The sequence below is a fragment of the Myiozetetes cayanensis genome, unplaced genomic scaffold, assembly GCF_022539395.1.
Source record: "Myiozetetes cayanensis isolate MyiCay16 unplaced genomic scaffold, myiCay2020 scf12, whole genome shotgun sequence".
In the NCBI taxonomy this organism is placed as follows: domain Eukaryota; kingdom Metazoa; phylum Chordata; class Aves; order Passeriformes; family Tyrannidae; genus Myiozetetes; species Myiozetetes cayanensis.
Window position 1 is genome coordinate 18,777,766 of NW_026086826.1, and position 25,673 is coordinate 18,803,438.

The 25,673-nt window shown below is 36.2% G+C and overlaps 1 protein-coding gene and 1 long non-coding RNA gene across 2 annotated transcripts; both read left to right on the forward strand.

Annotated features, from left to right (window-relative positions):
- Positions 1-346: 346 nt before the first annotated feature.
- On the forward strand, positions 347-21,499 carry LOC126635666 (keratin, type I cytoskeletal 9-like). The gene is made up of 23 exons (XM_050307088.1): positions 347-376; positions 3,116-3,311; positions 5,479-5,615; positions 5,896-5,987; positions 7,060-7,168; positions 7,819-7,845; positions 8,228-8,266; positions 9,041-9,085; positions 12,661-12,696; positions 13,541-13,576; positions 14,607-14,645; positions 15,267-15,284; positions 15,828-15,863; positions 16,880-16,924; positions 17,870-17,899; positions 18,155-18,190; positions 18,510-18,554; positions 18,634-18,663; positions 18,919-18,954; positions 20,200-20,235; positions 20,854-20,883; positions 21,159-21,194; positions 21,485-21,499. Exons 1-23 carry the CDS (start codon positions 347-349, stop codon positions 21,497-21,499), a joined length of 1,179 nt encoding a protein of 392 aa, XP_050163045.1.
- A 101-nt stretch (positions 21,500-21,600) lies between these two features.
- Positions 21,601-25,068, forward strand: LOC126635686 (uncharacterized). The gene is made up of 6 exons (XR_007627758.1): positions 21,601-21,633; positions 22,934-22,966; positions 24,373-24,405; positions 24,664-24,699; positions 24,823-24,861; positions 25,038-25,068. It is a non-coding gene; the product is annotated as an uncharacterized LOC126635686 (long non-coding RNA).
- The last annotated feature ends 605 nt before the right edge of the window (positions 25,069-25,673 follow it).

Here is a 25,673-nt window from a genome sequence, read left to right on the forward strand (position 1 = left end):
AATAAGGTGGTTTTTTGTATAGCACAGTTCTGTAGATTTTAGTCACCACGCTAGGTTAGGCTACCACCCCTCAGAGGCCCTTCCTATGCCAGATGCCTAGATAAAGGTCAGAGGGGGCGTGACTCACCGGTGAGGAGTGTGTTGTCACCACCAGCTCTGGGCAGGACAGTCCCACCTGTGGTGTCCCAATTTCCACGGCAGAGGCACAGCTGGCCCGGATTGGCCACGCTGGTTCCCCGCCCTGCCACGGATTGGCCAAGCCTTCCATCTCCTCTCTCTCATCTTCCTGGGACACCTGCGCTGCCCGGCTGCAGCTCCTCCACACTGACCACAGAGGGACCGGAGGATGCCCACGCATCAACACTTGGTCGATAAGGTGTGTTGGTGGGGATGTGGTGGACAGGGTCACACTAACTAGGGATATTTCTTCTCAAAGGCTACAGACTAAGTCTGTGGCTCGTCAAGAGTGTCTAGGAGAAGAGAAGAAAGGAGAAAATACTCGTAAAGAATGTGATTAGAAAGGGGCATACAGGACTTACTCTTAAACTGTTGGCAGGACTTGCCAGGACTGTGTTTTTCAAATTACAGAAAGGTATTTATCCTATTAATTAAAAGCTCTACATTTAAAAGCTTTTAAAACAATTTTTGTCTCCATTCAGAAATTTGCCCAAGGCTCTGGAGGGGCAAACCACCAAAGTGTGTCTTCCTGAGTCCAGTAGACTTTGAATACAGTAGCTAAGTATCACTCTGGGACTTAATTGTTGGCCTGAAGTCGTGTTAGACTAAATGTGGAAGAGGATTCTTAAGTTAGCAACTCAGGTGATGATGATGGCCATGTAGATGAGGGCCACATAGACTCATAGGAAGAAAGGTTTGAATCTGTGATAAAAAATAATTAAAATTTTTCCATCAGATGAAGGAACTGGGGATACAGTTAATTTTTCATAATTATACCCAATTAGAAGCTTTAAAATAATATTCCTATGCTTCTATTTCACAAATATTCCCTATACTTCTATTTTATAAATATTTATTTTTTATTTCTTTACATTTTTCGTGGAGAAAAGGTAAATTTGTAATGCAAGATAACGTGATTGCATTAAATATGTATTGGAACTCAGGGCTCATGGAAATTATTTTCTGCCTCAAGTCTGGACTTGGAAGTTTGTAAGACACTGTATATCTTCCTCATCTAAAACCTAGTTCCAAAAGATGGCATGATGAGACTCCTAGGATACCTCTTGAATTGTTAAATCAGAGAGCTGAAGCAAAGAGAAGGCATCTCAGCCGTGTTTCAACTTGTTGTGCTTGTGTTTCTGGTTCTTTTCTAGCTGGAAAAAGAGGAAAGGATGTTTCAGACTGGTTTTCTTTTGTGGCAGAGTGCCGCTCCGACAGTTTTCCAGTCCTGGCTAAACTAAGAACTTTGTGCTTTGAAATTGAACATCTAATTAGAAACAGATTTTTTTTTTTTCCATCTCTCCATGAGTCAGACAAAGATTTCAACAACATATGGACAGGTTCATATTAAATCACTGTTTACCACATCTGTTGATATAATAGCACCTACATGCTGTATTTAAAACTTAATTAGAGGTGGGCCATGTCAAAATCGTCACAAGAGATCGGATAACCACACCCAGCGTACTGATACCGAAACATAATGCTTACCAGGATCCCATTTAAGTGACACTTTGATGAGACTTTGGAGAGGAACAGTCTTCATCTGCTTTAAAGATGCTTAAAGCTTTAAAGCTTGTATCGCTTTCCTGATTGCTGCACTGACTGGTTGTGACACCATACAAACCTTCCTCCTCCTCCTCCTCCTCCTCTAGGAAATTTTTCAACACTTCACAGTTACCTGTTTTATTATTTGCTGACTCAGTAGCTTTTTAAAATTTTAAGTTCAGAGTTAAGAACATGGGTGTTTGGAATTGTGTATTTTTCCCCTGCTTCCAGATGCTTCTGTTACTTATTTCATTAGCACATGCAAAACTACATGGTCTTACACTTTCATGCACAAATTAAGACACACAGGTAGATGATACAAATTGAACATACCTCTTAAATAAATGGTGTTTGAAACGCTTTAGAAAATCTTAAGTAAATATCTCCATTCTTTCTGCTACTGTCTGTTGTGTCACACAAGGCAATCCTAATAATCACTTCTTGTGATTTAAGTTGTATCAGCATTTTTGTAGCTGGAACAGTGAGTTATTTGTAAGATGTAATGGCCTGGCAAATTATGTGGTGCCATGGTTGAATATTTAGACTTTGGACATGGGCCATAAAATCTGATATTAAACAACTGAGAATACTATTGGGAAATGTTTCCTTTTTTTCTTGGAAACAGTTTACAATCAGTGTCAGTCCTACAAGTGAATTATAAAGAAAATACATCTTCCTTTCACAGACAGTCCTTGAAGGCTGGAATTGAGTCCTACCTCTTAGTTACATTTTGTGAATTTCTGTACTGGGGATAGTTTATTCTTTGCCCATGGAAACATGCACTAGCAATTTAGTATTTTAAAATTGTTTAGGAGTTCCAGAGGACTTTGCAGTGGTCTATTGTTACCTCTTTCAAGAATCAAATAATTTGAAAAACTTCTAGAGTTCTCCAGGGCATTTGACTAGATTTCTTGACTGTATCTTGGAATTGGGAGTAGGAAAAGCAGTCAAAAGAGAGCATGCTAATCATGGTTCCATCTCCAGTTTGAGAGAGCAGGGATTGCATCTTAGTTCTTGAATAACCAAGGAGCTGAGCTCAATCTGCCAATGCAACACTGAGCAACTTTTGTTTAAAGACTTCTCTAGTTCAAAGGTGTAATGCAGCAGACGTGGCTGTTAATGGATTGCTGTCATGTAACCACAGAATTTAAAGTTCCATTAATAACTCAGTACTTTAAAATGAAATTGTTTGCGCCTCTTACTGTGCTGCTCTGCCAGTGTATAGAAGTATTTTACTTTAATGTATTTTCTTCAAAATACATGAAGGCAAAGCAAGCACAGCTTTCTAGGCTTGTTCTGTTTCCTGTCCTGGAGAAATGCCAATATTTGTCAAACATGACAACTACTAAAAAGCAGTTACTATGAACTATATTGTCTTTTTGTTCCACAGATGAGGAGACCCTCCTGCCTTGTTTTTTTGTTCTGTGGGGTATTTTTACCTGGAATCCTCAGTTTTCCACAGACAAACACCTCAATCGATTGTGATTCTCTGCTGCCAAACTATGAAGCTGAACCACAGACATCAGCACCACCGTATGTTATTGCTGTATCTTTTGATAACTTCGAGCCAGGAAATGAAATCCAAGGTAAATAACCTCAATGACATAACACCTTTGTGTCTTCCAGAATTACCAGTCTTCATAAAAATTCCCCTATTTCCTTCTCAGTCTAGATAATTTACTTTTTAACTTCAATCTTGTTGATCTATACCTGTTATATTATTATATTTTTAATGGTTTTATATATGTATGTATAACTCAAAATGTATTCTTCCTTTTTTCCAGCTAATAAATATCTCTTAAATTTATGCTGTAATTTGTGTGACAAAATTAAAATTAAATGGGACAGCTGGCCAAACTGGACTAATAATTAGTTGCTCGTTAACCTTGTATTTGAGTATTTGCTGTCGGACCAGGCCTCTGCAATACAAAGGGATCTTACTCATTAGTTTTTCACATGCTGTCATCTTTCAGGAAAATAAAAATTTAGGACGCAGTATGAGACAACTCAGGAGTGAGACACTTTGAGTCATCCTTCTAAGAGCTGTATCCCAGATTTTATCAAATTGCAAGGGGTGGAGCTATTGTGGTTTAAACCACCTTTGTATCTTCCTAATCCTAAATTGCTCTCTGGATGAGACACTTTATCAGCCTTGTTTCTCCACACTATGATGCCATCCCATGGTGCTGTCACACTTCAAGTGCCTTGTGAATGCTTCTTTTTCTGACCTTTCATGCTAGAAGGAGCATGGAAGTGGGAGAGAGTTGTAACCTGTTACATGTCTGATTTTGTATCTCAGTAGCTGAAAAAGAGCATTCATTATTCACTGAGTAGCTACTGTCTAGCTGGGATGCTCTTTTACTTGAGCCTTGTAGCATGAACGTGGCTTCCACGGAGAGTGATGCCTAAGGGGAAAAGAATGGAGAAGCATCAGAGTCCTGTAATAGCTGCCATTCTTGGAAAAGCTGTGAATAGCTCCTTCAAGGATGGGAGGGTTGTTTGGTTACAGATAGCTACTTCTAAAATGGTATTGACAGAAAAATGGTGGATTAAGTACATACAGACTGTTCTGTGAGGTTAAATGGAATTTACCATGACAAAAATATTGAATCCCAGATGCTACTAACCTTGCCTTTTTTTCCCCTCCTTTTTTTTTTTTTTGTTTTATTTTAACCATGCCTATTTTTACCACTAATTTTCTATTGTTTCAAATTGTGAGCACCCAGCACCTGGTCTCAGAAAGCTGCATTAGGGTGCCCTTCCATTAAATTTATTGCAGTTTGACCCGTGGCATTCCATGTGCCAACACTCTTATAGTCTCATCTCTGCTTGATTTAATGCTGCATTCAGGTTCTGGATGTCATTGCTTCTGTGAGACGTGGGGAAAATTAGTGAATTAGGACTGAAAATTGATGACAAATTGGAAGGCTAATTGTGCAGGTGTTTGGAAATGTTACATTATCAGGGTAGGGTTGGTCCTTGCCTTGACCTCTGTGTCATTCCAGTTCATCCCTCTTTATTTTTAATGACTACACATACCTTTGTGCATAAACCATTATTCTGATTTTATTTGCAGAAGTGCCTAATAATGGAATTAGCAGATCAAAGTTTTAGTAGACCATAATAATTTTGATTATGCATTTTGAAATTTAATTTCTGTTTGGGTATAAACAAAACAGGAGACTGTTCTTTCCCATATTTTTGTGAGCTCCTTCATTAACAGAAGTTGAATTAAATTGGGTAGCTCACGTAATTATTAATTTTTTGTACTTAATATAGAACATGAAAGTGGAACTGTCTAGTTTCTCTCTTTCCAGTTGTAATACATTTTAATGAAATTGTGTCTGCAGTTCAGCCTTAGGAAAAAGTTAATCTTTGCTTTTAAAACAGAGCTGGAAAGAAAAGCAATTCTTTTTTTTTTTTTTTTCTGTAGATATTTTGACTTTGTAGGCCTAATTAGACAGAAAATAAATAACCTTTGGTTCAGCAGGGCCACTCATCATTTGGTAGAGCAGAATTCCTTTTAAAATTGTCAGTAAATCAAAAATTTCATGTTTCTTTACACAGCAGCCCCTCTCGAAATTTTTTCCTTTATTCTCATTCTCCTTATAATTAAGAAAAACTTTTTAACTGGTTTTTAAAATTGTACACATGCAGTCTTGCTCCTTGGAGTGAAGGAAATGAGATGTTACACATTTAGGAGGTTTTAGTTGCATATGAAACTTAAATTTCTCAAACTGTCTCTTTTCACAGTGACTCTAGAAGCACTTAAAGGAGCTGGTTTTAAAGGATTTAATCTACAGGCTCGAGAAATAGATGGAGATACTCCTGTTGGTACTTTTAAAATTACAGATCCAAACACTAAAGGCTTGGAATGTCATAATATGACGGTATGTATTCAGTCTTTGGAATACTTTAAATTACTTTTAAATAATAGAAATAGTGACAATTTTTTATATGTCAAAGCTGCTTCAGAAGGTTTTAAAAAATCAGACTTTTTCAAGAACTACATGTATCCTCTATATGTGTTATGAATCAAATGTAGAAACTACCTGGCTTTTTTAGGAGGACATCAGTGTTACCTGTTGTAGTAGAGACAGTTCTGTTAATAATATAGGTAAAATCACTTTTGCATCTTATGTAATTATGTGTATTTATTTTCAATTGCAGAATTCAGCAATAAGTCATGCAAATTCAGATGTGAAACAGAAAGTTACAACAACATGGATTGCTCCACCTGATGTTGGAGAGATTCAATTTATGTAAATAATTATTTTTCTTTTTTATTTATTTTTTCCCCTGGAAATTTCATTTCTGTGGATTATTTTGAGATGGACCTGTGTTTCTGTTTCTGATGTTCTTGTCTGGCTGCCATCATGATTTTTTTCATAGTTTGTCATAACTTCCCACTATGTCTATTGAATAATATGATTTCCATTTCAAGATATAGTGTAAAAGGTAAACACTGTCCTACAGATCTTAATATATGTGAATAATTCCATTAAACACGGTGTTATTAATGGATCTTTGAGTAACCAGTTTTTATACTTTGACCTCTTTAATTACAACAGCAATAAAATGAATGTAACTGGTTCCCTGAATACATGAAGTTCAGGCTCTGCTCAGTTACAACTTTTTTCATTTTGAACAGTGGAAGAATAGTAGATTGATGTAAATTCTTCTAACACAAGTTTGAAAATGAGTTTATGACCCATGAACTAACTGCTGAAACTCCTGAGAACAGTAAAAGACTCATTTATTCTGCTTTTAATGCTACTTCTCTTGCAGATCTGAAGCTTGTAAAAGTACCACGTGGTCTAAAAAACCCACACACTTGATGTAATTGGGAAATATCTAAATATTTGACAGCTTGAGTTGTTTGAAGTGCGAATTTATGAAAGGGTCATCTTTGCCTTGCTTCATTATGTCTTGAGGAATACAAAGAACGGGCAAAAGAACACAAACCCACAATTGCTTCCGCTCATTAATGCCATGAAAATCAATTCATCATCACAGATATAGATTATTAGAATAGGAAAGAGTTGTGACAACTCAGGCATTTGAGCTGATACCCTTCACTGAGGTCAGTGTTTCTTCAAACAGTGTCCACTCCTCTTCTGCTTGTCTCAGCATCGGGTTCATTTATCTTCAAAATTGTGTCAGATGATAATACAAGTCACTGGAAAAGTGTTCTGTGAAACTTATGCTGTATACCCCTAAAACACAAATACACTGGATTTTCTTGGCTGGGGGCAAGGGGGGAGGAGAGTTTATTGGTATTTTATACTGAAATATTTTGATAGAAAAAGAATTATTATTTTGTTTTCTTTCTAGTGCAACTGTTGTTCAAAATCTAGACAATTTTTGGGTTGGAATTCAAAGCAAAACTCTCACACCTACACATTCTGAGTCAGTAAATGGGACAGAAAAAAGTAAAAGGAAGGTATGTTTTGAGTGTATTTGCATACTAGAAATTAATTCAGTAAATTAAAGTATCTTTGACTTGATACAAGACATACATTTTTTGTCATTAACTGATGGCCAAAATCATGACATGTTTTCAATAATTTTAATCTGCCTAATCCTCTTACTAAAATGATGAAAAATTACAGCAAATACTATTTTTCTCCCACAGAAATAGGAGAGGTAATAATCTAGTTATGAAAACAACCCATACCATAAAGAAAAAGAAAAGAAAGTTGGTCATAAGGAGAGCTGTACTGCACTTTTGGTGTACTGTGCTGCTCTTAACTGTGCTGTTCTATAGTCCCTGGGAACTGTAACTGTGCAGCATGGCCTTAGATTTGCTAAACGACCTTTAGGTTTGCTAAATATTTTTGCCAAGAATTATGCTTATATGAAACATATTTAACATGATTGGCAGCTTAAGTAAAGAAAGCCTGTTCAAAGCTACTGTATTGGTTCTTGACTGTAGCAGCACTGATTTATGAACTTGTGATCTAGAAGAGTGAAAGCCTGTCTCTAGTCTCACATTCACCAAAAGTGTTTCCTGTTTACTATAATAGGATGTGCTTTTTTCTGCAATAAATAATATGGAAATGCTTCCTCTTTTTTTCTTTGTTGCCCCCACAGCTTATGATAGAAATAGAATGTAACAAGGTAAGAGCAATTTTTCTTCAATTTCCCAATTTTTAGTTACCTCAGTTTTGAGAATTCTTGTCCTCCTGGTCCCCTTGTTTCCATACTTGCAGTGTGAAGATTATATTGTACCATTCCAATTACTTTCCTAAGGAGGTCTCATTTATGCTTTCATTTTTTGTATTCAGTTTTGAAGGTATTGTTATTTTTAATTAGTTACCATTAGTTCTCAGATGAGATAGTTAAAGTGTGTAATATATTATCAGCAATATATTGATCATATTGAACATTTGATTTCTTCATTCAGACCATGAATGTGAATTCAGTTGATTTCCTGTTTAAAGTAACTTGGTATTTGTACATCATTCAATAAGCAGTAACTGGAACCTGTACTTTCTTACAGCGTGGAGGGACTTACACGACACAAGGCCGATGCATCATGGTAAATATTCTTTCTCTAAAGACATTGACATGCTACTAACTGCCCAAGATCTTAAAACCTGATCAAAAACTGCTTCTACTCACTTCTTTATCCCTCTTGTCACTCAATTTAATTTCCTTTTTGGCAATTCACCTTTGTTGATTAAAATCCAAAACCTTTTAAGTGGCTGTCAGCCGTATCATTTCCTTCTGCAGGTTCTCTCTAGCTAATCTGAAGTAACTTTCTAATAGAACTTTTCTTTTTCCTGTTTTCACTTTTTACTCATAGTGGTTGCTCACTGTTCAAGATCACTTATTCCAACAGCCCTAAAACTTTGCCTTTTGCAAATCATGATCTAGATATAAAATATAGCAATTTGATTTTTTTCCTCTGAAAACTATCAGTTGCAGCTCGGTGAAGAAGCCTCTTTTTCTTCTTTGCTTTTTTACAGCAAATATGTTAGTGATTGCATAGTTATATCAGTCTGCTTTAGTCTACTTGTGACACTGTGGGTTTCCCTCCTCAGTGATGGACAAAACTGTATGAGGTCTGATAAAAAAGGATGCAAACAGTAGAATTATGTTACTTATAACAGCTGGCTCAGTATAGTTTTAATTATTTGGCTTGAAAGATCTCTGCAATAATTTTGATAGTATCAGGTGGTGAAATGAAGTCTTAGGTAGTTACTTCTTGGGTTTTTCCTTTTCCCACCAAGTAGAACTTTCTTTCCTGAAAATCACTTACATAAAATAATTTTCCTGCAAAATATTAAATACCATTTTGGTTTCTTTACAGGTTGGACCTTCAGGTTCCTCTCAGAGCAGCTATTCAGGCAGTCAGGTATGAGCCCTAAATTCCAGCATTTGTATGTTTTCCTTTCATAACCTTGAATGACTAAAATGGTGTAGCTACAGAGTACTGAGGTGATTAAGCGCTGTACTGAAATATCTTCTCTGCTAGTTATCACAGAACTGCAGAGTTATTTATCCAGTAAACAGTGTGTTCAGTACCTGGACTAAGTTCAATGACTTCACTCAATAGCTTGCTGTCAGTACTTTTACCTACAAGCTGCTTCACTACCTCTGATTTCACACTTTAATCATTTCTGTCAACACATTAACCTGACTCTTTTCAGGAAAAAAAAAATTCCTTCCATCTTCCTAGAAGTTGCCTACCTGTGTGTGCATCTGTGCATACAAACACAGTCACAAATCATTTATTTCATAGTTTTAGTGACATCTGGCATAATGAAAATGAAACTATACCTATTCTTAATTCATCAGGCATTTTTCCTTTTTTTCACGTCTTTTTTAATAGTCAAAATGAAAGATTTAAATATACTTGTGTTTCACTGTCTTTTCCACAAGAATTTGCAAAATTTCCCCAAACTTGCCTAGATATTCATGCCTATCTTAAAGCTCCAATAACATCTGGATTATATTTGCAGTTGAAAATTTGGGGTCTAATCCCTGTCTAGTTAGTCTTTTTAAACTTCTGGGGTATGTACTGTCTGCATTTTCAGTTGACACTTCCACTTCATTCATCATAGAAATATATACTTGGTTTTTAGTTAATTATCTTCACTACATTACTGTCTACATTAATTTGCCTATTTACCCTTTAACTCTTAGATGCTTTCTGGTATGCCTCCAGTTTCTTGAACTGAGCTTCTCAAGGATATATTTCTTACTACTGACTAGTAGTTATTAGTGAATAACCTAGTAATATTCCATTTCTTCAATCTTTACTACTTGTAACTGGAATTACCAGATACTGAGAAATACAAATTCTTTTGATGTATATGCTAAAAACCAATTTTCTGCAGTGTATTTTTTCATATATAATACATATTCTTTTCTAAGAGCCAAGTTTCTCACCTTGTCACTAAGCAACCAAAGTTATTAATTTTTTATAAAATATGAACCATTTAGTAAAATTTTGAAAGGTTTCATGACTAATGACAGAGTTATGTGGAAGTTATATGAAATCCAGACGATGACTAATGTCTTGTGCTAAATTAGAATTGTTACAGGCAGTTGCTGGTGAACTGGTAACCTCTGTGCTTGTTTATTCCTTACTAGCACATACCCACTGCCAGCTGCACAGCTCTCTGTGCCATGAACAGCACAGTTTGTTGGTTTTTTTCTGTCTTTCCCTCTTTTTTTTTTTACATGGAAATAATTGACTTCTGCTTTTATTTCAGGGTGGAGTAGTCTACACAATAAGCAACAGTGGATGTGGCCCTGTAAGCACTGTTCTTCCATTTACTCTTTTGCCCCTGGCATAACCATATTTGTAGTAACTCCTAGCCCTCAATGGCATTATTTAATATGACTGTTCATGTGGGAGAGAATAATGAAGAGAGATCTAGAGGATGAATATTACAGTTTATTCAATGATATTGAGTAGTTGGAAAACAGAGAAGTTAAACAGTTAAATAGAAACATGTAGATTATAGAATCGTGAAAAAAAAAGGACCAGAAGGGGTTATCTGTGGCACTTTCATTACACTCATCGTACAAGGTTATCTATTCTTCCTTCTGCTCAAGACAGGACTGGTGCAAATCTGTCTGCACACAGCCTTGTGCAAGAACTAAGGTTATTTCAGTTTCTCATTTCTCAGGCAGCAGAGATACCTGTGAAGTTATGAATCCTGGGCAGGTCAAGCCAGTCATCCAGAAATAGGTGAAAGATGCAACAGTGCAATGTAATGAATGTGCTGGAAAGATCAAAGACTTACCTGAAGCATTTTTATCAAGATAGTGACTAATTGTATGGACGCAAATATATGTATAATTATTTTGTTTTCCTTTCAGCACTTTCAAAATAAGGCTTTTATTTTTTAAATGAAAAATTTCTATTTAATCCAAACATTTCATCAAAAGAAAAAAAAAATCTGAAAAGTAAATGAAACAGTGCAAAAATGTAAAACATTCATGTCATCAGTACTTGTATAATATAAAATTAATTCATCACAACACGTATTGGGTTTTTGCAAAGAAAAAATTACAGGTTTGGGGAAACTTGATTGTAATAATAATAACAATTGAGATTTACTTTAAAAAAGGAACTATTGCTATTTATGCTGAAAGTTTACATTTGATATTTTATTGACTATCTATCAGGAAGATGTTAGCTTTTGTTTCTTTTGGGTTTTTGCTTCCTGATTTTTACATGCATGTGCATATGACATACATAGTATATTTGAATTACGAGCATTATACAAAACCTTGATAATTTATTAAAGTCCTGTCTTGACGGTACCTGTTTTAAAATGTTTCCCAAGTACCACTAAATAATCACTGATAGACAAAGGGCTCTTATGTTCACATGTGGGTGTTCACACATTTACAGTGGAGACTACAATTCTCTCCTCATCATCTATTCTTTACACAAGGATCAGTCAGCACTGAGGGTGTCTGAAGTGTGACTTTCCTTCTCAAGCAACTACAGATGAGAAATAACTGGTTTGTTTTTTTTCTCAGGGAGGTGCTGCTGGTACATACAGTCAACAAGCCTGCAGAGATGTAAGCTGGTTACAGATGTTTTTGCTGATTGTCTCTTCCTACGCTGCTTAACTCATCTCCTTATTGCAAATCACATTTGATTCTCTTTTGCAGAGCTACATTAGTCTTCCTAAATATAGCAAGGAAAACAGTGTTAGTCTGAGGTATTATTCTGATCTTAAAAGCCAAAATTAAAAGGTGTTACATTGTCAGTTCCTCAAAGCATAATCATTTATGCCACAGGGGCTGCTCATCACCTATTGCAAACACTTAATTTGTTAGCCTACTAAAATGTCAGAATTCTTACTGTGTAATGCTTTTTATCACTCAGAGTAATTGTCTTTGGATATTGCATATTGTGCAATACTATTTGGTATTTTTTTTTCAAACTTTAGGTATTAATCCAGCAATTCTTTAGTTAGTTGAGAAATTTCTATTGTCAATCTCATTTACTTCGTTTTCACATGAAAACAGGTTTATTTTAAAATCTGATATATTTTACATTTTTAAAATTACAAAAGCAAGTAAAAATATTTATCAGAAGAGGAACACACTCTCTAATGCCTGTCAGGAACTGAAACCCCAGCCAAGAAACTGCTTAATCATGTGCTCAGCTTTAAATACATCATTAGTTATATTAGTTCCTAAACATTAAATATCTTTGTTTAATATGTAAGTGTAAACTGCTTTTTTGATAGAGCAACAGTAATCTTATGACCATGGGAGAATTTGGGAAATTTTTACCTCAGTGATCTTTAAGCAAGTTCAGGATAATTTACTATTGCCCTAGATTTATTTCAAGTCCAGGTAAAATCAGCTTCATTTGAAATGTACATCTAAGGATGATTTCTAGATATAATTAACAAATTTTGATATAAATAAATATCTGTTCTCATGTTTTTATTTCAGAGTGCATCCCCATCCAGTGGTATTTCCTATGGCCAGGTAACTACGTGTTTTCCAACATGTTTTCGGTTTCCTAAGGTATTCAGAAGCTAAGCAGTTATGCCCAACTTTTACCAAACAATAATTAAATTTATGGAAGGGGATAAAGATGAACTGTCTTCAAATGGCTCAGTAACATTATCTGAAAACGACTTCAGCAGATGAGTTATGTTTGGTGTATGTTGTTATATCCAGTTTGTTAGAAGTTATTTTGTTCTGTTTTGCGCCAAAACTCAATTATATTTATTCTGAAAATGGACACCAGTTGCTTTTGTTATGATTTTCTAGAAGTCAGTGCTTTCTTTGATAGTTACTAAGATTTAAAGGCATTTTTTCTGGCTTTTGCCTATGTAACTGTACATACTGGTTAATGAAATGGAAAACTTCACTGCACGTTATTTTATGCTTCATTTAAAACATTTGTCTTCTGATGGTCTATTCCATTTTTTCCCAGGTGCTGTTGCAATTGCAGGGTTTTTAATTTTGAGGGGATGAGTTTAGGCTGTTTTCCTTTTTGATGAAGTTAGAAGAGCTTAATTTTTTTCCTAGCAATTATATAAACAAACTTCCAATTTGACATTAAATGAAACATTTGCAGCTTTTATACAGTGGTCTATGAAACTGGCAAAATAATTGGGTGTTTAGCAAAACAAAATCAAGCTACTTGATTTATTTCAGTTGTTCATTTAGTAATTGCCAATACATTCATATTTTTCTTCAGAATATTATTTTGTTTGGTGCTTCAAGGGAATCATGTTAGCTAAACACTCTTGTGGAAAATAGTGCTGTAGTTAATGTGCCATACATTTACCTAAGCAAAAAATGGATTCTGTATTCTTTACAGTCTGTCCCTTCAAGCAGCTCTGATTCCACTAAGAAGGTAAGCTCTCCTTTCCAAAGGGAAAACTCTTACAGTTCTAATTTGTCATAACTCCTCTTACTTCAGTTAGGATTTTTCAAGGTTTTAACCCAGATTGATTCCCATGATTTGATTTGTTTTGGTACTTAGAAGCCTTACACTAACTAGCTGTGCTGTGGTGGCTCTTGCCGATAGCTGACCCAATTGTATATAAAATACATGTTTCTTTTTAAAAAGTTAGGATAGCAATTGTGATGTAATTAGGATTTTTAAGTATATAGATTATGGAGTTATTATTCATATAGGGGTTGAGAATAAGTGTGGCTCAGAGAAAGTGAAATCAATAGAATTCATTTCGTTGTTGAATTTGACTCATAATTATACTTTCACTATAGTAAATTTACAATAGTAAATTTTACATTTACTATTGTTTGAAGAATTTAAAACATACCATTCAATTATTTTTTAATGCTTCTTCCTGTTCTATATCAGAATTCTTTACTTCTGAGAGCATCAACTCTCCTTTTCCTTTTCACACCAATGGATAATACAAACTGTTTCCAATTTGAAAAAAAAAAAAAAAAGAAGGTGGGGAGAGCTTCTAGTGAGAAAACATTAACACCTCAGTGTGTTTGCATTTGACAGTATTTTTTTTCAATAAAAATATCAAGTCTCTTTTTTTAGCATAATGTCAAATAACGACAAAATAAATTAATCTTCTACTTTGGGGTGGAAAGTTGAAGATCAGAAAGGACGCACAGACCAATGCATATGGTACAATACATGAAATGCTGCTTCTGCCTCTACAGCTGAGTCACTGTGTGGTCGGGAGCAAGTCTTTTATTTCCTTATAGTCTTGTGTAAACCATGTATACATAGATATTCTTCTTTGCTTGGTAATGGGTGTTAAATTTTTCTATAAAAGTATCATCCATAGCATTATTATCAGAGTTTGTAAATATAGATATTTCAATATTCTTCATCTTTCTAACATTTAAAAATTTAAATACACACTATGATGAGTAAACAGCTTCCTCTGATTTCTCTATAGGTAGTGGTCGTTGCCAACAGCAACCCTTTTCCACCTGTGGTAAGCAGTTTTTCTTTACAATACTGAGAATTCTGACTCAAAAAGCCTTCAAACATCTACATTTTTAATTTTTCAGAAAGACTCCTGGTGTATGGAGACAATTCTTTGGCAGGCAGGGTTTACCCTATGTGCATAGCTATCTTCAGTGAAAGCCAGTTATAAGATAGGTACAAATTTCGTGGTTCTGTGATTGATGTTTGTACTTGCAGAGGGACTGGATTAGCTGCAGATTCCAGGTCTCTCAATGCATTCAGCCTCTGTGTTCCTGAATAGTTTCCATTTCTATTGCAATTTTCTTTTGTATATTCGCTTCCATTCTAATTTTTAAACTATTAAATTTCCACTGTGCTTATTTGGAACTCCTACAGTCAGTTGAAACTAAGTTTAGCCTTTCGGAGCTTAAAGTGAGTTGGTATGATGTAGTATCTTATGGGTGTTAAATTTGTAATAGAACATGTTGGAACAACATGAATGAAGATTAAGATGCATTTGTTCTACGCTATCCTTTTTATATCATTCTTTCACATTTGGCTGAGCCCTTTTTGTCTTTCTCTGCTGCAATGTTCTGTTTGGACAAGCCCTCGTGCACAATAAGTAAAAATTGTTTATTTTCACTTGCAGCGTCATACCTTCCCCCAGGTAAGCATGCTTTTTTCCTGTTATCTCCATATTAGTATTACAGTTCTTATGGATTAAAGCCAGTTTTTCAGGGTGGTGTGTTATGCTTTTGCATTTGTCCCTCGTGCCCCAGAACTCAGCAAACAGATGGCTGGATCAGGAATCGGATTTGCATGCGTGGTGATGTATGTCCAGTGCAGTGATGGTGGTGTGTTAGCTTCACTCACCACGCTTGGAACAGCCAAGCTGAGTGCTAGTGCAAAAAGGGCATGGCCTGTGCTCTGCTGCTCCCCATTTAAGTTGTAACAGAAGCAGATGTAAGTGTAGAAAATTACTTAGTAGGGCCAGTCTGCCAGCCCAGGCTTTCAGAGCTGAGAATAAACTAGTTCAATGCTAGGTGTTAAAAACTGATACTCAGTACATCACACATATGACCTTTCTCTTTATTTTCACAAACTAAATGGTATATATAAATTTCGTATTTTCTGTTCAAGTGCATTGCATTCAAACAAGACAATTAAATGTGCTGTATTATGTTTTTTTGTTTCTGAATTTTTTTTTCAGAGTTTGGGAAGTTCTGCTACAAGGATCATAGTACAGGTAGACATTTCTTCTCCATTACACTTGAGTTTTAAATGAAACTTTGTCTCAGTAAACTAAGTAATTATTCCTCTCTTAGAGAACAAATAAGTGTGGATAGTTTAGATATAACTACAGTGGTGGAGTAGGGTGTTTTTGTGACTACAGCAAAGTGGATATCTTACTTGGTTGCTGATTAAAGACCATTGCAGCTGGGTTTTTTCTGGGTCCTTTGCAATTTTAACCTACATTTAACTCTTAATGGTTTAGGCTTCCCTTTCTTCGTATGCCAGTCTGTTAGACTGCAGCAAGTTCTCACTTTCCCTGCGGAGTAAGTGGCAGGTTATCCCAGATGACATTTGTCTTTTGAAAATCACTGCTTTCAAAATGTATAGCATTATATTCTTTCATGAGTAGTGATGAACACTGGCAGAGAAAGGAATAAAATTCCCTTTGTTATTTTTTTTCTGATTTTAAAAGTACAGTGTTTTGATGACACAGATTAACTGTTTTCAATATGTAGATATAAATTATATTTGATTCTGCTCATAATCCACATACTTCATGGGAATCAAAATATTTTCTGCAGTGACTTTTCCTTTGGTTTAATTGTAACTGTGGCTTTTTCGATTCATGTTTTGACAAAGCCTTTGTCAGAATTTTGTTGTGCTTAGTCATGAAAATTCAGTCATAATATGAATACAAGTGGATATGAGTTTAATGGTTTGTGTGGTACCACTGAAAGGCAGAATTATTTAAACTCACTTGAAATACCTCAATATGACACAATGATGTATTATACAATGAATTTTCTTTAAGAACATGATATCAAAGTATATAAATACTTTTAGCACTTTATTTGTGAAGGACCTTTATATACATTTTGTATCACATGGAGATGGCATCAAGTAAGAAAAGGTGTAATGAACTCTTTATGACTTTCAAACTATCTAGTAGGTAAAAGGATAGAGTTTCTTCTTGAAATGTCTTAGTACATAATTCCTCTTAAAAATAAGTAACTTTTTTTTCCAATGTAGAGTGGACAAAGGCAGCAAAGTAGCAGCAGCAGCACTTACCTTCAGGTAAATGAACTTAAAGGGGGCTACAAATATTCCTCTAGACTTCACTAAAACAGGGCCAGCACAACTCAGAAATAAATTATTTTCTGCATTTTAAAATTTAATTCACAGGGTGCAGATATTTCTATTTCTCTGACTTTTGTTCCTAAAATTATCATCTGGTATTGGTGTTCAACTAATTTGTTCAGAATGCTCACAAATGTATTTCCCTGTGTGATAGGTTGAATTGAAATGACTGAATTCCACTCAATGTGCTCTCTGAAAGGAGCACAAAGGTCATGGCACTCAGGAAAAGTGATGCTAGGCTTGTTACCACACCATCAACCCCAGACTGGTAGATTCAGATTCTAAGTATGTTAGACCTCAAATTGCAAAAGACATAAAGGGTAGCTGCTTACCCACAGCAAGAATGAGGAAGAATCATAATCATGGACCGATGTGCAATGTCTTTCAGCATTACTTAAAGCCATAAAGATAAAGCTACATATGAGAAAAACAAGTGTGTGAATTCCACAAATACTAACATAATGTCATCATAAATTGTTGCAAACTAAAACTTGAGACTAGTATAGTATGAACTGAAGTATGAAGGCTCTTCAAGACTTCCTGCTCTTGTAGGAGCTGGGGATGGGAGGGAGGCAAATATTGTCTGTCAATATTGTCTGTAGCACTACATGCAATCAGAAAAACGATTCACAAGGGTAGGTATGACTTGTAGGGATCAGGGCAGCACTCAACATCAAAAATACTCAAGGTTGGCAGCCTGCATCTTGGTTTGAGTCACAGCTTTTGCTACAAGTAAGACAATCTGCAGCCCAGCTGCCAGCATACTGCTGTGTCTCCTTTGTGCTTTTTGAGAACCCCCCATGCAGCTGTATTTTCATAAACATTATGCTCTTTAAAGAAGCCTCTTTGTCATGGTGATGACTACCTTCTCTTTTTTTGAAGGGTTCCCAAGGCAGCCAGTCCTACAGCCAGGTGAGGCTCTTTTTGTGAACTGCACTGAACTTTTCTGTGGGAACCTGTCTTGTAAATGGACTTTGGGGTGTGGTTGGGTCTTTTTCCTTCTTGGTATTGCCAAATCATCCTTGATTTTGGTTTGTACCACTGAAATACCATGAAGGAAAAAAGAACATAGTACAGAGGAACTTCTCCTGGAACTGAGCTTTTCTGTTACATCTTTGCTGAGAGTACACAGCTCTGTCTGCAAATGACTTCTTGCCTTTCTTGCAGGGCTACAGACCTCAAGGTGGCAGTTCCTATGGCCAGGTAATTGTCAGTCAGTCACCGGTCAGAATGCAACCTTTGAGAAATGGAGAGCCATGGCACAGCAAAAGCACTTAGCAATCCCTCAGATTTTGATCTTTAAAGCACATTGTCTCTGAAAGTGTGTGTTATCCATGTGCTACTTATTTATCTGGAATCCCATTGTGTGAAATCATGGCACTCAGCACTCTCCTGAGAGCCAGGAGCACGTCCTGCTCCTCATACAGCCCTGCACAGCTTTAGGAAGCAGTTGCTTCGTTTTCCTAGTGCAGGCAGAGTTCCTTAGCAAAAGGCAAGTAACCAAATGATGTCCTTGTCCTAGGGTGGGCCAAGTTTCTCAGGCAGCAGCAGCAGTTCCTATGGCCAGGTAAGCAAACTAAATATTCTGTAGGAAGTTCTTCCCTGTTTCTTTGTCATGTTGATAACTGCCTTCTCTTTTTTTGAAGGGTTCCCAAGGCAGCCAGTCCTACAGCCAGGTGAGGCTTTTTTTGTGAAATGAGCTGAGCTTTTCTGTAGGAGCCTGTCTTGTAAATAGACTTTGGGGTGTGGGTGGACCTTTTCTCTTCTTAGCGTTGCTGAGTCATCCTTGATTTTGGTTTGTACCACTGAAATACCATGAAGGAAAAAAGAACATAGTACAGAGGAACTTCTCCTGGAACTGGGCTTTTCTGTTGCATCTTTGCTGAGAGTACACAGCTCTGTCTGCAAATGACTTCTTGCCTTTCTTGCAGGGCTACAGACCTCAAGGTGGCAGTTCCTATGGCCAGGTAAGTGTCAGTCACAATACAGCACTGGAGAAATCGGAGTGCCACGGCCCTGCAAAATTTGGCCAATCTTAAAATACTGTTTTCAATTTATATTCAGTCCTTAAAAAAACCAGAAACCAAACAAAAAGAAAAAACAAACATCACCAACAACAAAAACCCCACAACTCTCAGATCTGTTTCAAAACTTTTGTTGTGAAAATAACTGGTTTGTTTTTCAGGGATATCAGCACAAATCATAGGTTTCTGCAGTTATCTTGTCTTTTCCATGGGTATGGAACTTTAAAATTTAGTTCCATAAAATTTATGGAACTTTAAAGTTTATAGCCAATTCTTTGGTGTCTCTTTTGCTCTCAGTACAGAGAAAGAGCGCTGAGGAACTAAACAACACTGGGACAGGTTCTCAGTTGCATGAAGATCTGGTCATAGAGCCTTCAAATGATGAATATTTACCTCCCTTTACAATTTTTATGTCAATTAAAGCAGGTCTGAGATAAATATGATTTTTTTTTTTTTTTTTTTTAAGATCTCTATGTCAGATAGCATAAATAGACAAGATACTTCAAATTCTGTTTGGTAATCCCCATCTCTGTAACTGTCCCAGACAGCTGTGGCACATATCTGCATGTACGTGAAACAACTGCTCTTTTATGAGATTATATTAAAGGCAGATTGCATCAGCAAATTATACCCACAATCATTTTATATTATTGAAAGTTTTTCAAAAAGTACTGTCATCCTTGGCTAATTCACTTTACCTGCTAATTTTAATTGCATTGGGTTTATTTACATTTTATGAATCTATATATTTTTAAGATTCTTCCTTAATTTTTAAAAAATATTTTTCATCTTTATTTTCCCTCAGAGGAAGGGAACTGTGCAACTGGGACCCATGAAAATTACAAAGATAGGAAATCATTATTCACCTACCATTAGCCATCTAACTCCAGTGTCCAATAAATAGCAGGCAAAATAAACATAATAAGAAAATGTTGCATGCCTTCCTGGAAAACCTTCATAAGACTCAAGTCCTGTCTGAGACACATGTAAAACTATTTTACAGTTCTCATTCAATAAATACAGCTCCTCATCCTGAATAGGAAGTATCAAAATAACTCTAGTTAAGCAGCAGAGTCTGTACTTTCTCTATCTTATTCTGGCTATTTTTCCCCCACAAAGAGGCAAACTCTAGAGGGGCACCTGCTTCACAAATACAGTAATTATGAATCAATAATTCCTTTCATACAGGGCTACCAGCCTCAAGGTGGCAGTTCCTATGGCCAGGTAAGCATCAATCACCAGTCAGAATGCAGCCTTTGAGAAATGGAGAGCCATGGCACTGCAAAAGCACTTAGCAATCCCTCAGATTTTGATCTTTAAAGCACATTGTCTCTGAAAGTGCGTGTTATCCATGTGCTACTTATTTATCTGGAATCCCAATGTGTGAAATCATGGCACTCAGCACCCTCCTGAGAGCCAGGAGCACGTCCTGCTCCTCATACAGCCCTGCACAGCTTTAGGAAGCAGTTGCTTCCTTTTCCTAGTGCAGGCAGAGTTCCTTAGCAAAAGACAAGTAACCTAATTATGTCCTTGTCCTAGGGTGGGCCAAGTTTCTCAGGCAGCAGCAGTTCCTATGGCCAGGTAAGTAAACTAAATATTCTGTAGGAAGTTCTTCCCTGCTGTCTCTGTGACCAGAATGACTGGCAGATTTTGGAGAGTGATGTTTCCCTTGGCAGTCTTCATCTGGGTTTGAGCCATGGCTTCTGCAGCCCAGCTGCCAGCATACTGCTGTGTCTCCTTTGTGCTTTTTGAGAACCCCCATGCAGCTGTATTTTCATAAACATTATTCTCTTTAAAGAAGCCTCTTTGTCATGTTGATAACTGCCTTCTCTTTTTTTGAAGGGTTCCCAAGGCAGCCAGTCCTACAGCCAGGTGAGGCTCTTTTTCTGAACTGCACTGAACTTTTCTGTAGGAGCCAGTCTTGTAAATGGACTTTGGGGTGTGGTTGGGTCTTTTTCCTTCTTGGTGTTGCCAAGTCATCCTTGATTTTGGTTTGTACCACTGAAATACCATGAAGGAAAAAAGAACTTAGTACAGAGGAACTTTTACTGGAACTGGGCTTTTCTCTCTGGTGTTCTATGATTTTGTTGCATCTTTGCTGAGAGTATACAGCTCTGTCTGCAAATGATTTCTTGTCTTTCTTGAAGGGTTACCAGCCTCAAGGTGGCAGTTCCTATGGCCAGGTAAGTGTCAGTCTGTCACCACTCATTATACAGCATATATGTGATGTTGCCATATATGTATTGAGAATTCTGTGGTTTGTTTCTTAAAATAATGTAGTAAGTAGCCATTTCAAATAAGAGCTGTGAATTTTTTTCATGAGTCTTGCAATAATAGACACAGAAACAGTTGTTTCCCATGTAGAAAGGGGTGCATGTAGGTGTCAGCTTTCTGATGCACTATAGTGTTCAACAGCCACAATAATTTACCAGAAAATTCACAGTTGGATGTAAATGATCTTTTACCTTTTAAGCAGCCGGGCATCTAAAACACTTGAAAATTTTTTTCTTTATTTGAAATGAAGAAAAGTAATGAAAATTAATATTGGGATTACAGGCTGTTCTTTTTTTTTTTCCCAAGCAGAGTGGATCTTCTTCAAGTGGCAGCAGTGGTTGTGGACAAGTAAGTTCCTTTTTCTTCAAACTATTTCAAAACTAGACACAACTTTTTTTCCAGTAGTGACATATTTTTCAACAAGTTCTCTAATGTTTGTAAGTTTCAGTAGATTGTTTTCATTGTTACATGGATTTATCTAGCACAGAGATCAAGAAAGGCTGATATTGTTTGTCATTGTAACTGGTACGAAGTGCTTTTCCCATTTAGAGTTGCACACTGAAGATGGAAAAGTGATTAATCTCTTCACTTAATAAACAAATCTTTCCTTGGGCATTTTTGGGTGTTGTTCCACTTATTTTCTATAGAAAAAGATAGGATTAGAGAGTGGCTCTCATGGAACCGGAATTAAATTAGTAGTTTTCATCCTGGTTCCATTTCAACTTGTGTAGGTCCTACAACAGTAAAGACAATGTCTTCAGTAATGAGATCCTAGGTGAAAGGATCATGAATGTAGTAAACCTATGATTAAATACATGTATTGAGGAAAGAATTAAAGATAATTATAAATGCAGACATTTTCACAAGTATTTAGCAGAAATATTAGGATTGGTGTAAGTTAAGCACGAGTGGAAATGCATGTGAAAGCATCATAAGAAGCAGTACAACATGGACACAGATAACAGCAATAAACTGATAAACACTGACAAATGTGTTCCTTCGACCTAAGCTGTGTCACAGGTGAAAGTCTTGACTTATCTGTGCTGTAATAATGGCAGTGTGACAGCCAGAGTAGAACTCTTTCTGGGTACTGTTTCTCATCCTGTTACCCCAACAGGAAGACCAGCTGTAGCCAAAATATACCTGAAACAGGAAATTAAGGGCATTAAGCAGCAGCCTTGACTAAAATCTGTGGTGGGTGAATCTAGCAAGAGATGGATGGTCACACTGAGATAAACGGTCACACAGAGACAGACAGTCACCCATCAGTAACAGCTGATTCCAAAAAAACCTCACCAACAGTTAATCTTTATTAAGAGGACCAAGGATGATTACTAAGAGGAATTAGGATGATACAGAGAGATATCAATTGCCAGCCTACCTCTCCTTCCATGTGGTTCACAAGAAGTCCTCCTTTGCTCGCCTGTGTGATTGTGTCTTGGTGCTTCTGAGTATCTGAGGCTGGAAGTGACACAAGGGTAAAGCCACACACTTAAAGGATTAAGTAAAATTAAACTCACCCTCTGTAAAGTTTTATGTTGAGTTTGGTTACATTCATTCTCATAGAAGAAATTTTAGGAAAGCTAATTACTTCGACAGAAAAATGAAAATTTGGGCATTTACCTTTGTTTGTTTATTTTTTTAACAGGGTGTTTCATATGATAGCAATCCCTGCCACCAGGTAAAAGGTCTTCCTCCTCTTGCTTTAAGATGCATCCAAAATTAGTTTTGCCACTAACTCAATTAGCAACAACTTCAGATTCATGCAGCACAAATCCATATAATCTTACCAGTTAGGAGATTAGAACTCACCATCCTCCTGTACATGGGAGTATCACAGGGACTTTGGAATATTTCTTCCCCCCTATTTCCTAGGATTATGTCTGTGACAAGTCTAGCTTTATAGCACATTAAGACCAGATTCTGGAAAGAAGAACTCTGCTGCAGAGTTGCTTAACTAGCACGACTTAAATCAGGGCTGGAGCTCACCAGCCTCTCTGTGGACTTCTGTCAAAAGTCAGAAAATATTTCAGGACTGCCACCTGAGGTTCCTGGAACAAGCTGGCTTAAGAATTGCTTCAGTTTGTGCAGGGAACAAGAGACAGCTACATGTGTCTTTGTTACAAGTTTCAACGTTGGAACTGTCAAACCCACTATCCTAAAGGGTGTCAACTGTGTTTAAAGAAGTAATCTCTGTCATGTTGAAAATTAGTAAGAAAACAGCAACAGACAATTTCTATTTCATGATACTTCTTTTGATTCTTACTGAGTTTTTACAAAGAATAGAAAAATGAAGTCGATTAATTGAATCAACAAATACTGTGTTTTATAAATATATACTATGTTTATAAATATATACTATATTTATAAATATACAAACAACATAGGTGTTGCTAAAATATATTATCATTTGGTATAGTACATACAATGAACAGTGTGTAATACATTACTATAACTTGAAAGAATAATATATTAAATAAGTGTGTAATTATTTTATAATAGCATTTCAATTTTTAATAGTAAAGAGGAACTATTCCTTTGTAAGACTAAAGGAAGATGCTTAAATTTTGCTCTAAAATCTGCTACAACATTGAAAGATAATACTTTTAATTTCGTTTTCCTTTACCTTTTCTGAATGGAGCCTCAGTCCAATTTTAGTGAATGGCAAATATCCACTCACTTCAATAGCTCAGGATTTCACTGTTCTTGTTATGCACTTCTGGCACTAATACTTCTAAAAATGTCTTTTCTGATTTCACTTGGAGAAGTTACATTCCTCTTCTAAAGAGGGCACGTTGAAACATACTGAGTATTTTATTAAAACCTATTCCTCGAGGCCATGGTGTCTCCCAGGTCACAGCTTTCTGTGTAATAATGCTACCAGGGGAATTTTTCATATATTTCTCATATAGTCTTTGCCTTTGCACTATTGGCAGTCTGTGCTTACTACATTAGAAGTTATATCCATGTTGCATATCTACCTTTTCTTCTTACTCTTCCTAAGCAAGTATCATAACTTTCACTAAAAATATTCCATACCCAAACAGCAAGTGTCTAAATCATGCATCATTTTTGTCTGATTTACAGGGTGGATCACAGGGTGGATCACAGGGTAGTCAGGTAGGCAGCTCTTTGTTATCCATTGTAAAAACTTTTCAAACATTTCTAATTCAGAGAATAGTTTTCTTGCTCCTGAGGGTATAGACACCTGCAGGGTCTCCCCAGCTCCAGCCTGTACCTCATTCCCTGCAAACGTACTTTCTATCAACCCTGAACTTCCACTTACATAGAAAGAACTCGGCTACCTAAGATAGCTCTGTGCATTCTGACAAAATTAAGCTCTCCAGCATTTTAACTGTTGCTGTTTTGTTTTCACAGAGTGGATCATACTCACAAAACTATGGTGGTAGCCAAGTAAGTACTAGATTATTATTGCCTCCCACTGGGGTCTTATGAGCTTTTATTTGGTTGATCAATATCCAATCTTCAATACTGTAATATTAATTCTAATCATTTTTTGTTGTTGTTTCTTAACAGAGTGGATCATCATCCTCACAAAATTATGGTAGCAACCAGGTAGGTAGACCTTGACTTTCTCTTGATAAGAATTCTTATCATATTTCATAAGTTACCCAGATATCTTAAAAGTTGTATTTGTTCAAAGGAATCCTAGGCAATTGTTTATTCCAGCTTTACAGTCGCTGAAGAAAATCACAGTTTCTTCTGATGTAGGGTTTATGTTTTTTTTGTAGGATGGATCCTACTCACAAAACTACGGTGGTGGCCAAGTAAGTAATATTCTATTTCTCTACTTACACATCACTTCATATAAGCTTTAGTTAGTCTGCTCAAAATCAGGTTTCTACATCCTGATTTTGGTTGGTTGGTTTGTTTTAAAGGGTGGATCATCCTCCTCAGACACCTATTATGATAATCAGGTAACTAGTTCTTTCTTTCTCCTAGTTACATATTATTTGTAGTCCCTGCATCATCTTTCTCAAAGATGTAATAAAACATGGTTGTTTCTCTGCTCTTTGTGTTTTGGATTGGGTTTGGGTGTTTTTTTCTTTACTGAAGATTGGAACATTCCCTGTAAGCAACTATTGGCAGCTATGGATTTGGCTCCTTTCTTCTTTTTCTTATAAAACTCTTAATTCAGTTTAACTCAGATTTTCCTTTGCATGAGCGTCTCTTCTGCTTTTCAGAGTACAATATCAAAGTGTATTTTTAGTAATCCATTTTGTGAGGAAATAACTGGTATCTGCTGTTTTTCTAGGATTCACAATATTCCCCAGATGATAATCCCAATGCTTGTGATGATGTGAGTGTGCTTTCTCTAATACATATTCACCACAACATTTTCTGTGTAGATGAGAAAATATTGCACT